This window comes from Epinephelus lanceolatus, chromosome 13 (assembly GCF_041903045.1).
Source record: "Epinephelus lanceolatus isolate andai-2023 chromosome 13, ASM4190304v1, whole genome shotgun sequence".
Taxonomy (NCBI): domain Eukaryota; kingdom Metazoa; phylum Chordata; class Actinopteri; order Perciformes; family Serranidae; genus Epinephelus; species Epinephelus lanceolatus.
The window spans coordinates 10,341,987-10,358,660 of NC_135746.1; the positions used below are offsets into that span (position 1 = coordinate 10,341,987).

The window sequence follows — 16,674 nt, forward strand, 5'->3', positions numbered from 1 at the left end:
TTACAACCAGCTGAAACTTCTCCTGGTTAGAATTCCTTCATTGTTCATTGTTCAGGAGCTGAATTACCCACAGTGGTCTCTTCCAGGAAGTCCTTTTGACCCTCTTTGTTTTGATCTACAGCGCATCATGGTGTAGTGTGAGAGTTATATGTATCTGTGTGTGTCGTCTGTCCTCAGCTGCTGGATCCAGAACTCGGTGGTCTTCTACATCACCTGCGTGGGTTACTTCTGTCTGGTGTTTCTGCTGAACGTGGCCATGTTCGTCGTGGTGATGATGCAGATCTGCGGCCGCAATGGCAAACGCAGCAACCGCACACTGCGAGAGGAGGTAGATACTCAACATCTCTTCATCACATGTCCACTGGGTGGAAGCAGTTTATTCTCATGATGAAAGTGTCACTTTTACCTTCAGAGCCAGTCCCTCCAGTCTTACAAAGGTTTTTCTTCTTTAGTGTTGAGAGTCGTCTGGTTCACAGGAAGTGGCAGCATCCTTTAATTAGCATTTAGCATTAGCATGAACAGACAAAGAAACAGGCAGAAAATCAAAATGATATTACAAATAAAAGGCATGAGAACATGATAAAAAGAACCTAAAAGATCTTAAAGTCTCTTTTTCTTCTGCTGTTGGGATCCAGGTTCTACGAAACCTGCGCAGCGTCGTCAGCCTCACCTTCCTGCTGGGGATGACGTGGGGCTTCGCTCTGTTCGCATGGGGGCCCGTTAACCTCGCCTTCATGTACCTGTTCGCCATCTTCAACTCACTGCAAGGTAACTACAGAGTTAACTACTGATTAGACAATGAGTATCAACAAGATCCTCCTGTATCCACCTGATTTATTTTGAAGTGGCAGGTAGCAATAGTCATGAGTGGTCAACACCTGTCGCGTGAGTAGAATTACTGGTGATGCATGGTCAGGGTTTTTAAAAGAATCCGCCACCCGACCCAAAACACACGCCTTAACCCAACCAACAACCCCACAAACTTGCAAAGCAGAGCTGAGAGTTTCTGGTAATGACCATCGCTGTTGGTTATATTCTGTGTTGTCCACTTTCAACTGCTTATCTGGGGCCGGGTCTCAGGGGCAGCAGGCTGAGCAAAGCACCCCAGACGTCCCTCTCCTCAGCAACTTTTTCCAGCTCCTCCTGGGGGACCCCAAGGCGGTCCCAAGCCAGATGAGATCTATAATCCCTCCAGTGTGTTCTGGGTCTGCCCCGGGGCCTCCTACCAGCTGGACGTGCCCAGAACACCTCTAACGGGAGGCATCCAGGAGGATCCTGATCAGATGCCCGAGCCACCTAAACTGACCTCTTTTAACGCGAAGGAGCAGCGGCTTTACTCCGAGCTCCCTCCAGATGTCTGAGCTCCTCACCCTCATGAGCCCAGACACCCTACAGAGGAAACTCATTTCAGCCGCTTACTCTCTAAGAATCGCCACCTTTGTGTGTCCCTGTGATCCTGGGAGCTGTGTTGTCCGGGGCTAATAGCACATGGTCGGGTCTCCCAAAGCAAAGTGGTCCCAGGAGGGGGGCCAGACTAGAGCGCTTCAAGAAGACCTCAATGAAATATCACATTAGGGAAAAGAGTATGGTTTTGTATGGGGACACCGGGGCCCCCCTCTGAAACCAGACGTCGAAGAGAGCTCACAAGCAAGTGTCTGGTGGTCGGGCCTTGGGCCATGGGGCCCTGTCAGACCCAGCCCAAATGAATGACATGGAGCTGCCACCCTGTGGGCCCACCACCCGCACGGACTGGCATCGGGGACGGGTGCATTGTGTGCCGGGCGGCAGGCAGGGGTGGGGACCTGGTCGTGCTGACCCCTGGTGTCGCAGACTATATTCTTTGTCATTTCCAGTTTTCTCTTTATGAAGTACAAACAGAAGATGACAGCAGGTACTCACCAAATCTTTTAAGAGGTTACTTTGCAAGTATGATGTTGTATCATGCCGCATAACAGCTTCAGTGTGGAAACAGAGGAGCTTACTTCCTGTTAGACATGGTGTTAGACCTACATATTCTCAGAGGTATACCAGAGATCGTGACAGGAGAGATTTAAATGTGTCGGTATTCAACAGATTTTCCTGGTTAAAACAGGGATAGCAGAAACCCTGAATGCAGCGGTGAGGATGAAAAAGCTCCTAGTTGTGTTTGAGAGCAACAGAGAGAGGGGAACAGTGGACACAGTGTTTCTTTGTGACGCTGCTTTGTGACTTACCTGCGATATTTTGTAACAAGCTTACCTGAACGGCCCGATCTGTGGGCTGTGGGTCGACCTGTGTATCACTGATAGATATGGACTTTGTATATGGTAGTATAGATGTATGGACAGTCTGTCCTCGTACATACATCATGTGGACTGCAGGAAGAGTCGCTACTGCTGCTGCTAAGGTCCTCACACCCCAAGCTGTCAGTCGGCCGTCAGCGAGCGTATGTCGCCCTTGTCAGTGCGGTGTGCATCGTTGACCCTCGTAGGCCCTGGCCAGCTTTTTGTTTTTTTGTCGATTCAGCATGTTGGAGCATGGTTGGTGACGTCCCTATACAGTATATACATTTGCAGGTGGTGGTCACTAAATGTAAATTAGTGTTTCTATAAAGTGTTTGCTGAATCCTCGTACAAACGAGAGTCACAGAAAAAAGCAGAGGTTGATGTTCTCAGTGTGTTTTTGTCACATTTGCAGTGATTATATCCCAGTACAACAGTTATTTTTAGTTTATTCTGTGTAGTGAGAGCGTACTGTGGAGGAAACGTAGTTTAATTAAACGATGACAAATCAAAAAATACATTTTTATAGTTTAAATCTAAAAATGTAAGATCAGTAAAAGTGATTTTCCTTCTGTCCTCAGGTCTCTTCATATTTATCTTCCACTGCGCCCTGAAAGAAAACGTCCAGAAACAGTGGAGGAGATACCTCTGCTGCGGACGCTTCAGACTGTCTGACAACTCAGGTATCTGTCTAATCTGTCCGTCTGTCTGTCTGACTCTCTGTCTGTCTGTCTCAGGCTGATCTCGGAGCCTCCGTACAGAACATTGACGCTGACCTCAGGTCTGTCCACAGGAGTCTGTCAGGTTCCCACGGCAGCAGAAAAAAAAACTTTATTAAAATATAAAACCTTAGTCGCTGCGGCTTTGTAGTTCATAAAAAAAGATAAAACAAAAGACCAGGATGTCCTCCAGGTGCAGCGAGTCCACCAACATGCTGACATTTCATTTCTAAGTCTGTCTGCTTCCTTTTATGTATTCAACAGTTTTCATACCAAAGATTCCAGAAGTTGGCTTCAGTTTGGTGTGAACGTCTGAGAGATGGCGTCCGGTCATAAAAGCATCACAGAGCCTGTCTCAGTCGGAGGGAAACTCAGAGTTCATGTTCATGCATATTTAATGGATTCATGTTGACTGATTGAATCAGCTGCAGTAAACTGAATGATGACTTTCCCTCCGAGCGACATGATCATGATCCAACATTCATTAAATGTTTTAACTGAACAGTAGGAACTTTATAGGTCAAAAGTCGTCATGTATTCATAATAATAAAAATCCAAAATTAAATAATATCCACCTGTGCGTGAACCGTCTGAGCGTCATGAAGCAGTAACTCATGAGCTGTTGTTAAATATGAGCTGAGACAATCTGCAGAGCAACAACATTTATATTTTGATTTTAATATTTATATCTGAGGCCTTGAACTGTCCTGCACCTGCACAGGAAGTTGGACCCATTATGTTACAGACAGTGAAAGAAACGTTTCCTGCCCATTCAGGTTAACTGGGATTAAACCTTTTTTTTTTTTTTTTTTAAGAGGTTTTGATTTTTATGTCTCCACGCCAGTGAAAGCCGAAGCTGGAGGCAATATGTTTTCAGGTTGTCTGGCTGTCTTATTCTTGTGAACACAAAATCTCAAAATGCCTTGAAGGATTCTTGTGTCAAATCTGGCACAAACATCCACTTTGAGTCACGGATAAACTGATTAGAACTTGGCGGTCAAAGGTCAAGGTCACTGTGACCTCATTAATTGCATTCTCATGAAAGCAGAATGTCAAGAACACCTTGAGGACGTTTTTTTCAAATTTGGCACAAACATCCACTCAGACTCAGTGATTAACTAATTAGATTTTGGGAGTCGTAGGTTAAAGGTTGAGATCGTTGTGACTTCCTTTGTCACATTCTCATGAACACAATATCTCAAAGAACGGTTTAGGGATTTTTTTTTTTAATTTGGCACAAATGTTCCCTTTGATTCAAGGATGAACATTTTGATGTCGATGTCATCAGCACGGACTGTTAGTTTTTAGATTTGAAAGACTTTTAAACACTTTTCAGTTTTTTAAAGTTCTGAATTCTCGTCTGGGACGAGGCTGTTTTATGTCACGGGGCAAATTTAGATATTAAAAAATTTAAAAAAGGATCAAAATATTTTATAAATCATATTTATTTCATATAAATACATCCTTTAAAAACAATATTTCACCTCCAGAAACACAATTAGTCTTTTTTTTGGGCAGGCTATGATTCGTCCTAATTCTCAAGAGTGGTTGATGCACATCTGCTGTGTGTTAGTGATGTCGGTCGTGTAATCGTCCATGACGATGTTTAATGGTGCAGACAAAGAGAGGATGGGAAAGAGATGAGGGGAATGGGGACTCCTGAATGAGATGGAGGAATGTTAAAGACAGAAAGACAAAGGTGGACAGAACGAAAGAGGGATGGCAGGGAGGGGATGAAGGAGTGAGAGTAAGATGAAGAGGAGGTGGAGGAACAGAGTAGGTCCAACATTAGACGCAGGACAAACATAAAGAGGCCAGGACTGTGATGAGGAGGGATGACATCACCTGCAGACTGACCAGATTCAGATTCAGATTCAGATGTATTTTATTCATGCATCAAGGAACATAGTGATAATTACCAGAATGCAGTACACCGCATAAGGGAAATGAAAGGGAACCCCAAAAAAGCATTTTATTACACTTAAACCAGGTGTCCACTTTCTCCATTTCCTTGTTTACCATTTCCTGCAGCACAAGAGGACTCTTGTGGGACAGGAGCAGGTTAGTGTCATCAGCAAACAAAACTTCATGGAAAATATCAGATGCTTTTACAAAGTCATTTATATATATGATGAATAAAAGGGGTCCCAATATGGAGCCCTGGGGAACCCCATATTTAATTATTTTCTGTTGTGATATGTGGCCATTTATGGAGACATATTGTTCCCTGTCCTGTAAATAGTCTCCCATGCAGATAGTGACTATATGACGTGCCTGGTTGTTGGAGGATTTTGCTGGCAAGATTCTCACCAAGTGAGCTAAAGTGTTTATTAAAGGAGTTGGCTAACTCATTGAAGCCATTAGTATCAGGAAGCACAGTGCCTTTATGCCCCCTGCCAAGTACTTCGTTCAACACCTTCCATGTCCTCTTGGAATCACTCTGGGCTGATTTCAATCGTTCGGTGTAATGATCTCTTTTGCTCTTCCGTATAATATGTGTGAGTTTATTCCTATACCACTGGTTCATCAGATACTCAACATGTGTTACTTTGAATTTGTGTAAAAACTTTTCTCTCGAGCCTCCACAGAAGAATCAGAGGAAGGTGAACACAGGTCCCAGAGCAGAGCCATACCTCCAGATATGACACTGCAAATGGAAATAAAATTTCCTTTGACTAAAGTGTTTCGGACTGAAATATATTTTATTGTAAATGACACACTTCAGTCATCAGTCTTTATTAATTACGTTTCCACCCTTTGCTTCAGCAGCAGAAACAGTCTGGTGTTACTTTAAAGTGTTTATGTGACATATTCATTGATTTATTATGAAACGCATTAAAGGTGAGAAACTTGAAATCGATGTGATATTTAACAGGAAGCCAGTGAAGCTGCTGGAGAACAGGTGTGATACAATCTATGGAGGAGGTAATGATGGTGATGATGATGGTGTGTGTGTGTGGGTGTGTGTGTGTGTGTGTGTGTGTGTGTGTCTGCTGCAGACTGGAGTAAGACAGCAACCAACAACACCAAGAAGGTGAGCTCAGACAACCTGGGCAAGTCTCTGTCCTCCAGCTCCTTCGGCTCCAGCACCGCTAACTGGACCTCCAAAGCTAAAGCTACGCTCAACCCCTTCACCAAGAGACACAGCAACTCAGGTGAGACACACACACACACACACACACAGGTGAGGCACAGAGACAGGAGGAGGAGGATAAAAACAGAGTTAATTATTATATAAAAAGGGTGGATTAAGAGTAAGATAGAGAGATGGAGGAAGATGAGGAGATGAAGGACAAATTGTGGGAATAAAGTTTCACTTGATCAAATTGTGGGAATAAAGTTTCATTTGATCAAATCAAAACATGAGAGCTGGTTTGTAGTTTAGTTTCTCTGCAGCAGCAGCAGATCAGTGGTGTTTAGACAGCTTGTCTGAAGCTGATCTCTCTCTGTGAGGAAACACTGCAGCCTTCAACTTTTTATTGCTTCAATAACACAGATCACTGGGTCTTTGGTTTGTGTCGATAAAGATCATCAAAATATGAAACATATCTGATGTTGAGAATCATTTTTACACGCCGACTCAAACTCACCCATCCTGAAACAAAATCCTATGTTAATGGGTTAATGGGCGGGGCCTGCAGAGTCTTTATTCCACCTTAAACCCACCAGCTACAAACCAGTCTCCAGAGCGAGAGGTTTCCAGTGTTAACGTGACGGATGAGTCTGCGTGTAAACATGTCAACCTCCTGTTTGTGTCTGTTACTGTGGGACGATGTTGATGCTCATGTATCTGCCTCTGTGTTTGGTGTGTAGAAAGTTCTTCCATCCAATAGCGAGAGCGGAGGACCGACGGAGGTAACGCTACAGCTGATTGGCTGATTGACTTCCTTGCTTCCAGCATCATGTGATGTGCTCTGTGTTTCCCAAAATGTGGTGCGGTCAAAGTGAATCCGGAGATTCAAATCCAGCAGTTATGTTTCATTTCAATCAGACGAGAAGAAAAAAAACAAACTTTGCTGGCAGACATTTTGGGAAAGCAGCCACTGTGTGTTGTGATTGGCTGGTCACTGTGATGTCACACCAGTTCACGCCATCTTGTTCCCAGCCTGAGACCACACTGCGTGGGAGGAGGTCCTTTTGTAGTTATTGACACATGACTAAAACCTACAGCTCCACCCACCCAGAGTGCCCCAGGGTGTGAAAACAAGCACGCCATGACAGACTGCACCCCCGCTAACATCTGCCACGTTTAACGTTTGATTTGTTTGTTCTTAATAAGAGCCGAGTAACACCAGGCTAACGCTGTGGTTCACCTCAGATACCGTAACTGAAGTCATAATTTCAGTTTGTTCATTAAAACTCAAACCAAATGTGGAAGACGATTAACAAACATAGTCAAACGTTGTGTTCTGAGTCCAGATATGACACCATGGGGTAAACTCCCAGTATTTAACATCTGGAGAAAGTATTTTAAAATATTAGTTTCAATAAAAAGCTCTATTACCGACGGGGATTAGATTGATCCGTGCAGGAATGTGACGATTCATCAGCAGCCGGAATCAATAAAGAAACAGGCTCCCAACAGAACAGCTTTTTATGAACATTTTTTTCTTCAGGTTTTAGTGTCTAATGGCAGAGTTGGAAATTAGGACCAGCCACCAGCTGAAACTCAGCAGCCAAAAAAATACTGATATTAAGAGTCTGATAGATTTTGTAATTCAGTCACAGTGACAGGTGGAGCACAACGTTCATTTCCAACCCTGCTGATGGCGTCTGTCTTTCCTCTTTATTCATCAGCACTCAGAAGATTTTGGTTTGCTTCGATTTAAAATCAAATTCAGACCAAAATCTTCTTTACTTTCATTCATTCATTCATTTTTTTTTTCTCCGAGCCACGTAGAGCTATTTCACATTATACTGCATGTCTTCAGGCCTCCACACCGGTGATAGCTGTGACCAGAGGCCATATGTTTAAGTTTTCTCCGTCCTGTTGTCATGAACCTAGTCTCTATATACAGACTCTACATTCAGTGAATGTAGAGTCTGTAGGCAAACCCCGGAGATCTTGCCTCCGGAAGAAGAGCGGAAGAGCCCTGGTTTCCGGTTGTAGGCTGTTTGTAGTCTGCGTGATATTGACCAATCACATCTGCAGTTGTTGCCAGGTTAGACGGTCCGTGCGGTGAACTAACGAGGCAGAACATAATTGGCGTCACTGCAAACTCTGAATCCATTGCAATGGTTCAGCATATTTACTTATATATAAACAGAAGTCGGAAACGGAAATTTGCCTCCTCCGCCCAAATCAAACCGGAATACCAAAAAATCAGGGGTCTGCTCCCAGAGGCTGTATCGCCGTCTGCCGGAAGTCAGACGCCGAATACAGCCGATGGGTTCCGAGAATGTCATGAACCCAATGTCTCAAGAACACCTTGAGGGAATTTATTAAATTTGGCACAAACATCTACTTGGACTCAACAATAAACTGATTAGATTTTGTGGGCAAAGGTCACTGTGATCTGCTTCCATCTCATTCTCGTGAACACAATATTTTAGGAAGGCTTTGAAAGAACAACCAGCACACCCAGGGTACCTTGGACGTCATGTCTGGACGTAGAAAGTCAAAGACTAAACATCGATATGTGACGAGGTCACAGTGAGAATGTGTTGCACAGACACCACTGCTTGCAACAGCACAGACTCTGTGTAGAGCTGATATAGCCAAACTATAAATCAGCTGTAAGCTGTTTACAAGGCTGATATCAGAATCAGAATCAGAATCAGAAATACTTTATTGATCCCCGAGGGGAAATTATTTATGTTACAGGTGCTCCTTGCAAGACTGGAAAGATACATGAAAATATAAGAAATTTAAACAATAGTATTAACAAATATATAGTTAAATAAACAGGAATTATTAACAAACATAAACGTAAATTATATATGTATATATATATATAAATATATATATATATACATACATATATATATATATTGTAAACAAAATTTACACAAACAGAATATATACAGTCAGGGTGAATGGGGTTATTGCACAAGTTAAATTAAGTTATTGCAGTGTGTGAAAGTCTCAGGGCCACTCAGAGGGAGGAGTTGTACAGTTTGATGGCCACAGGCAGGAATGATTTCCTGTGGTGCTCAGTGGTACATCTTGGTGGTATGAGTCTCCCACTGAAAGTACTCTTGTGCCTGACCAGCACATGGTGGAGTGGGTGTGAGACATTGTCCAAGACAGTTCGTAGCTTAGACAGCATCCTCCTCTCTGACACCACCATCAGAGAGTCACACTCCGTTCCCACAACGTCACTGGCCTTGCGGATCAGTTTGTTAAGTCTGTTGGCGTCCGCCACCCTCAGCCTGCTGCCCCAGCACACAACAGCATAGAGGATAGCACTGGCCACCACAGACTCATAGAAAATCCTCAGCATAGTCCGGCAGATGTTGAAGGACCTCAGTCGCCTTAGAAAATAGAGACGGCTCTGGCCCTTCCTGTAGAGAGCGTTAGTGTTCTTAACCCAGTCCAGTTTACTGTCAATGTGTACCCCCAGGTACTTATAGTCCTCTACAATGTCCACACTGACCCCTTGGATGGAAACAGGGGTCACCGATGTCTTGGTCCTCCTCAGATCCACCGCCAGTTCCTTTGTCTTTGCCACGTTGAGCTGCAGATGGTTCTGCTCACACCATGTGACAAAGTTATCCACAACAGCCCTGTACTCATCCTCATCACCCTTGGTGATACATCCAACTATAGCAGAGTCATCAGAAAACTTCTGAAGATGGCAGGTCTCAGTGCAATAGCTGAAGTCCGTGGTGTAGAGGGTGAAGAGGAAGGGAGAGAGGACAGTCCCCTGCGGGGCCCCGGTATTGCTGACCACTCTGTCTGACACACAGCGTTGCAAGCGCACATACTGTGGTCTGCCAGTCAAGTAGTCTACAATCCAGGACACCAGGGGGGCATCCACCTGCATTGCTGCCAGCTTGTCACCCAGTAGAGCTGGACGTATGGTGTTGAACGCACTAGAGAAGTCAAAAAACATGACCCTCACAGTGCTCGCCGGCTTATCCAAATGGGCGTAGACGCGGTTGAGCAGGTAGATGATGGCGTCCTCAACTCCAAGTCGGGGCTGATAGGCGAACTGGAGGGGGTCCAAAAGTGGCTTGACCATGGGCCGGAGCTGCTCCAAGACGAGTCTCTCCAGGGTCTTCATGATGTGGGAGGTCAATGCCACAGGTCTGTAGTCCTTGGAGCCACTGGGACGTGACGTCTTTGGCACAGGAACGAGGCAGGATGTCTTCCACAGCAAGGGGACCCTCTGGAGACTCAGGCTCATGTTGAAGACATGCTGAAGCACTCCACATAGCTGGGGGGCACAGGCTTTGAGCACCCTGGGGCTGACACCATCAGGGCCTGCAGACTTATTTGAGTGGAGTCTCATCAGCTGTCTTCTCACATGCTTAGCAGTGAAGCACATTGTGGAGGTGACGACACGTGGGGGAGGGGTGTAGTCCTCATGATGGAGAGAGCAGTCAGTCTGACCACGGGGGGATGAGGTGTGAGGAGGAGGAGGAGGAGGGGGGGTCAAGCAGGAGGGTGTTGAGGTGTGAGAGGGAGGAGTGGGGGAGGAGGGCAGAGTGGGAGATGGTTGACCAAGACAGACAGCAGAAGAGTCAGGGGGGGGATGGGCAGGGCCAGCAGTGTCAAATCTGTTAAAAAACAGATTCAGTTCATTGGCCCTGTCCATGCTGCCTTCAACTCCTCTGTGGTTGTTGGTCCTGAAGCCAGTGATGGTCCTCATTCCACTCCAGACCTCTCTCACGTTGTTCTGCTGGAGTTTCCTCTCCAGCTTCCTCCTGTACCTCTCCTTAGCCTCCCTGATCTTCATCTTCAGCTCCCCCTGTATTGTTCTCACCTCCTCCCTGTTACCAGCTCTGAAGGCCCTCTTCTTTGCATTGAGGATGGCTTTGATGTCCTTTGTTACCCACGGTTTGTTATTTGGATAACAATGGACAGTCCTGGCTGGGACAATGGAGTCCACACAGAAACTGATGTAGTCTGTGATGCATTCTGTGAGCCCGTCGATGTCCTCCCCATGTGGCTCACAGAGTGCTTGCCAGTCTGTCACCCCAAAACAGCCCTGCAGTGTCTCATAAGTCTCCTCCGACCATCTCCTCACTGTCCTCATGGTCGCAGGCTGGCTCTTGACTAGTGGTACATAGCAGGGGTTGAGGTGCACCAGGCTGTGGTCTGACCTACCCAGAGGGGGGAGGGGGGAGCAGCTGTATGCATCTTTGGCGTTTGCATACAGCAAGTCCAGTGTCCTCTCCTCTCTGGTAGGACAGCTCACATACTGTGTGAATGTGGGCAATGTTGTTGCCATGGTGACATGGTTGAAGTCACCCGAGATAGCTATGAAGGCACTCGGGTGTTTAGTCTGCAGGCGGGCTATGGCGGAGTGAATGACATCACATGCCGACGTCGGGTTGGCAGAGGGGGGGATGTAAACAGTTACAATAATGGCGTGTGAAAACTCCCTGGGCAAATAATACGGCCTGAGTCCAACAGCGAACAGTTCAATGTCCGGGCAACAGATACGTTCCTTAATGGAAATATGGTCAGGACTGCACCAGCGGTTATTTACTAGAACAGCAAGCCCCCCTCCTTTGCGCTTACCGCTCTCGGTGCAGTCCCGGTCGGCCCGAACAGTCTGAAAGCCGCTGATGGAGACGTTGGTGTCGGGAATGTCCTGGTGAAGCCATGTCTCAGTGAAGCACATAAGACTACATTCCCGGTACTCCTTCTGACTTTTGGCGACCGCTGTCAGCTCGTCCATCTTATTTGCCAGTGACCTCACGTTGCCCATGATGAGAGAGGGGAGACACGGCTTATATCTTCTCTTCTCCATAAGCCTCCGTTGTCTCAACCTTGCTTTTTTCCGCCACTGTTTACTTTCTCCCCTGCATCCTCTGTGTGTTTTCCTCCACAGTTCAGCTGGTATCTCCGATGTTCCGGCCGCCAAGCCGGCCGGCCTCAGCGCGATCAGCTGATCTCTGGAGTAAACAATGCGGCCATGAAGTTGTTGCGCAATGGTGCCGGGTCCGAATGAAATAAGTAATTCCAGGGTGAGGAAAACGAGTACAACTCTCTCAATCAGCATGTTTTGAGAGGGCGCAGTTCCAAAATTACAATCACAAAAAGCCAGCACAAATACCAAACTTAATAAAGCAAAAAAGTAAGAAAACCGAGAAAACAAGCAGGAGCGACTGCAACAGGCTGCACGCGCGGGCGCATGCGCTCTATATTCACGTTCACATGCAGCTGTGCATAGTCTGATCAACTCAACATGACCACACGACATAAATCCTGCGACCACAATATTTGCCCAAAACCCTGTTGATGTCCAGGTCTGTCAGGGTGTTTAAAAGTGGTCGCGTTCCTCGTTCTGACCAGAGATGTGGGCTGTTCTTTTGGGCATGCATCTCTACAGGCCTTTCCCACACACACACCCTCTCTCACCCACTTTCACTCAGAGTGGAAGTGAGCCTGCACTAATGCAAACTTACTGACCATGTGCAACCCAGTCTTGTGTTCATCATGGAAGACACTCCATACAAATAAAGTTCTGCGACTACCCTTGCAAACCTAACCTGCTCAAACTAAGACAGACATTTAAGGGCCTGCTGTTATTAAGACGTTAACATCTTAAAGGTTACATCATATGATGATGTGTGCCTGTGTGTGTTGTGTCTATAAATGTGGGAGCTGTGTACCTGACAGTTATGTCACCCCTAAGTATTCATTTTTTAGCAATTTATTCCTTTTGTGCAGCACTTTGGTGACGTGAGTTGTTTTTAAATGTGCTTGATAGATAAATTTGAGTTGAGCTTCATTCAGCTGCAAGCGCAACGACAAACGGAGTTACACTCCACAATGGAGCGGGAGTGGGTAGGGTCTGGTATTGGAAAGGCTCTACACCATCCCTCAAACTGTTGGGCTGTAAACACGTCCAAAAATGCTCCTCAAACCAAATAATATCAGCATGTCTCAGATGTCCTGCTACATTCAGATAAAGGCCTGATTTGAAATATCTGTTCACATGACCTGTATCAAAGTCAGAGTATTTTCATATTTGGAATAATAGTAGAATATTTATGTGCATGTAAACATGTTCAGTGTTGCCCCGCAGACACAAACAGAAAAGACACATACAGATAAAACATACAACTACATGTTTACAGTCCTCCTGACTTTTTTATTTATTTGATTCAAATGAACAGATTCTGCTGCCTGAAAATATAAAGTTGCCACTTTGTTGGACGCAGCTCTCCGCTTCTTTCATAATGATGTAACAGGAGATGGTAGTGATGATGAGCTGCAGCGTGAACGTTCATGATCCTCTCAGCTGCGTCCTCGCGTGTCGATGAGACCGCCAACAAGTTCCTGTCATCACATGAGTGATGCTGATTGCCGTCATAAATCTCCACATGTTGAGTTGTATGCTTCAGTGTGTGGACCACACAAGTGCCTGTGGGCTTTGTTGCACCATATCAGTCAGTGTGTGTGTATGTGTGTGTGTGTGTTGGGGTCGGGGGGGGGGGCAGACCCACAGGAATGGATGCACTTGTCACTTTCCACATTTTATCACACGTGTCTGACACACATTTTTTAAAACTCCCTCATGTTTATAGTTCAAACTTTCTCTGTTGCCAGATAAACAAGTTTGTGGTTGTACTTTTGGTAAAATCACACGTACACACTTATTTTTTCGTGACTTTTTGGAGCCTGAGGAGGTCGTTCATACAGTCAGACATGTTTAATAACCTCTGATGTGTGTTAACTGACAGAAAGGTTGAAAGGACTTTGTTCTTTATTCTTTATGTTCTTTATTTTTTAAGAATATTTTTCCCAAATGGCCTAAATGAACAAGGAATTTATTTTATTTATTTTTTATTTTTTACCCTCCCCGAAGCTCCAAATATTTTTCATTGAGCCTCCCTGAGTGACTGGTGGAAAATCCATGACCCCTCCACCATAAATGAGTTATTAGATGTTTAGAAATCCTGGAATTGGACAAAAGAAACTGCAGATTTTGTCCAAATTCTAAAAGGGGAGGAAGGATAAAGTGATTTTGATGAAATGTCACTATTTTAAGCTCAGATTTAAAAAAAAAAAAATAATTATGGTAGTGTTCATTGCACGTGATGTGTCCAAGGACCGTTGGAAAATTGAAAATCCAACGATAATTTCTGTTTTTACAGTTTCAGGCTGTAATAAATGGTGTAATTTGGGGAATTTTTAAAGAAAAAAAAAGCCCAAAATTTTGAAGGAAAAAAAAACAATCGCAGATAATTTTTAAATAAAGAAAAACTGCCCTAAATTTTAAAGAATTAAAAAAAGGCCAAACATTTTCAAAGAGGAAAAAAATTGACAAAGAATTTTAGAGATAAAAATTTGAGAAAAGAGAAAAGAAAAATCTTTTCTTTAAAAATCAGCAGTAAAATAAATACTAATATTAATACTAATAATAAAATAGTTTCAACCATTTAAATTTGTATGCTCCTCCCCTAAAACAAAATAAAAAATGTAAGTCTCTCCCCAGTGCTTAAATTTTTTTAATTTGATTTATATTTTTTTATTTGATATGCCTCCGCCTTTAATTGTTTCACTCCGTCGTCACTGAGGTAAATATTAGACCCGGTTTCACAGGCCAAATATCTTCCCAACATTCTGATACTACAATGGCATTTTTCAGAAAGACAAATCAGAAAATTAAGCCATCTCTCCAGTCTCTCTGATAACTCAATATTTTCAGTTTTTACAGTTGGCTGAAACTAACGGAATAAATCAGTTGTAAAATAAGTACAAAATACAACCATTTAAATTTGTATGTCTCTCCCTGAAGCCAAAATATGAAACACAAGTCTCTCCACAGTGCTAAAAAAGTATTTGACATGCCTCCTCCTGTTTGCACGTCCTCCCCCCTCATAAATAACAAACAGTCTCGTACTGGACAAAACATCAGAGCTCCGACACCTCGTCCTCAGCATGCAGAAAACAACACTAGTGCAGAGTGAAGTTTAGTCTTTAAACTCTTCTGTTGTTCGTTCACCTTTGGATTCCTCTGAATCTCATATTGTCAGAAAAGCATCCAGTTATCTTGTGAAGCTTCAGCCAGAGCATCAGAGCATCTTCTCTGGCTGCTCCACTGTTCCTCAGTTATCACTCAGGTCACTGAGCCAAACACTTCACATCTGCTGAATGAGTCACGCCTTGTGCACCGAGGCCACTGAGAGGTGCTTATGAAGTGCAGGTTACTGTTTCCAGACAGACTGACCGATCAGAAACCTTCGCTGTGTTCAGACTGTAGAGTGAACGGCATTTCCTCAGCTCCTGGAGGTGACGAGCAGAGACATGGTCCAGACTGTGAACTCAAACACATAAACATCAGGAAGGTGACAGAGCTGGATGCAACACCAGATTTGCTTCCAACATTTCTAGTTCGTGTCCGCAGCACTGAGTGTCAGAGGAAGACTTGTTGAACTTTAACAGTGAATCAGATAAAAGACTTTAATATTTTGTTTTTGGTTTAATTCTCTAAATCTAAGGACACCGATCTAACGGAGGGATCTCTCATCTTAATACTGATCATACGTCTTACCTTCTTTGAAACTTTCTCAACTCACATTTTAGTCGCTGTCGTTTCATGAGACCCCATAGGTCGTCTGTTCTTGCAGCTTATTACAGCTCATATTTACATTGAATTTTGGATGGTGACTTCTGGTGGTTGTAGTAAAAATGACAGAAGCAAACTAGGAAGTCAGGTGACAAAGTACAAAGTCCATAAAGGAGGAGGTCGGGGTGGATGGATGGGTCAAACAAACACAGGACTTTGACCCAAGAGACGGCTGTTTGTGTCTGTGTGAAACCAAAAATCAATGTTGAGTTATTTTAACTTACGTAATATATTTAACTTATGTCACGTACAAAAGTTCATACTTAAAGCAACACTTACCTTTCTGGAAATTTTACGCTTTTCCTTGTTTAGGTTAAAATGCTATTAATGAGCTGATGGCACACTAAAATGTAAGTAAGTAAGTGAGCCGATCGTCCTGTCTGTCTTCCCCACGTGCAGGCCTCCGATTGACCTAACCGCTCACTAGTAACAGGGACGCTTGTGGATATAAACTTTCCTCCGTAACAATGGCAGACAAATGCGGACCACCGCTTCAACAGGGAAATTAATTGGCAAAAGAAAGAATATAGCAGAAAAAGCAAACACTAAGAGAGGACTCAACATCGGCTCTGCTTTCGAGCGATGGCAAAGACTGATGCAGCTTCATCCTGAGCTGAAAAGGGACGAGATGGTTGCAGAGTTTCTGCTGGACAGATATTTTTAGTTTACCTCTAATGGGCTAACATAGGCTATAACGTTATATATGACAACACGGGTCCATGTCATTGGTCTGACAGCCCATTGTTCTGATGTGTGATTATACTAGGCTATACTGTATTTGTGTACCATAGAGGATCAGCAACGCAACAAAAGTAGGCTACTGGTCGAGATACAAGTGTCATAGAGAGGAGAGAATGAAACACCATAACCTCCTGTTATTAACTCTGGGGTTGGGGTTGTGTGGGGAGCTCTCCGCGGTGCTGAACGGCTCCCGGCAGGCGTATT

At 44.3% G+C, this 16,674-nt stretch overlaps 1 protein-coding gene across 9 annotated transcripts in view; it reads left to right on the forward strand.

The window, feature by feature from the left end:
* The window catches only part of adgrg6 (adhesion G protein-coupled receptor G6), a 145,653-nt gene that overhangs the window by 115,650 nt on the left and 13,329 nt on the right, over nt 1-16,674 (forward strand). For 8 of the 9 annotated variants that reach the window (XM_078173703.1, XM_078173705.1, XM_078173704.1 and 5 more), the window contains 4 exons: nt 178-328; nt 636-768; nt 2,843-2,944; nt 5,980-6,135. In XM_078173703.1, coding sequence (XP_078029829.1) covers nt 178-328; nt 636-768; nt 2,843-2,944; nt 5,980-6,135 — 542 coding nt within the window. Of the gene's footprint in view, nt 1-177; nt 329-635; nt 769-2,842; nt 2,945-5,979; nt 6,136-6,793; nt 6,836-16,674 lie in introns of all 9 variants that reach the window. The other variant, XM_078173707.1, reaches the window with a different exon arrangement.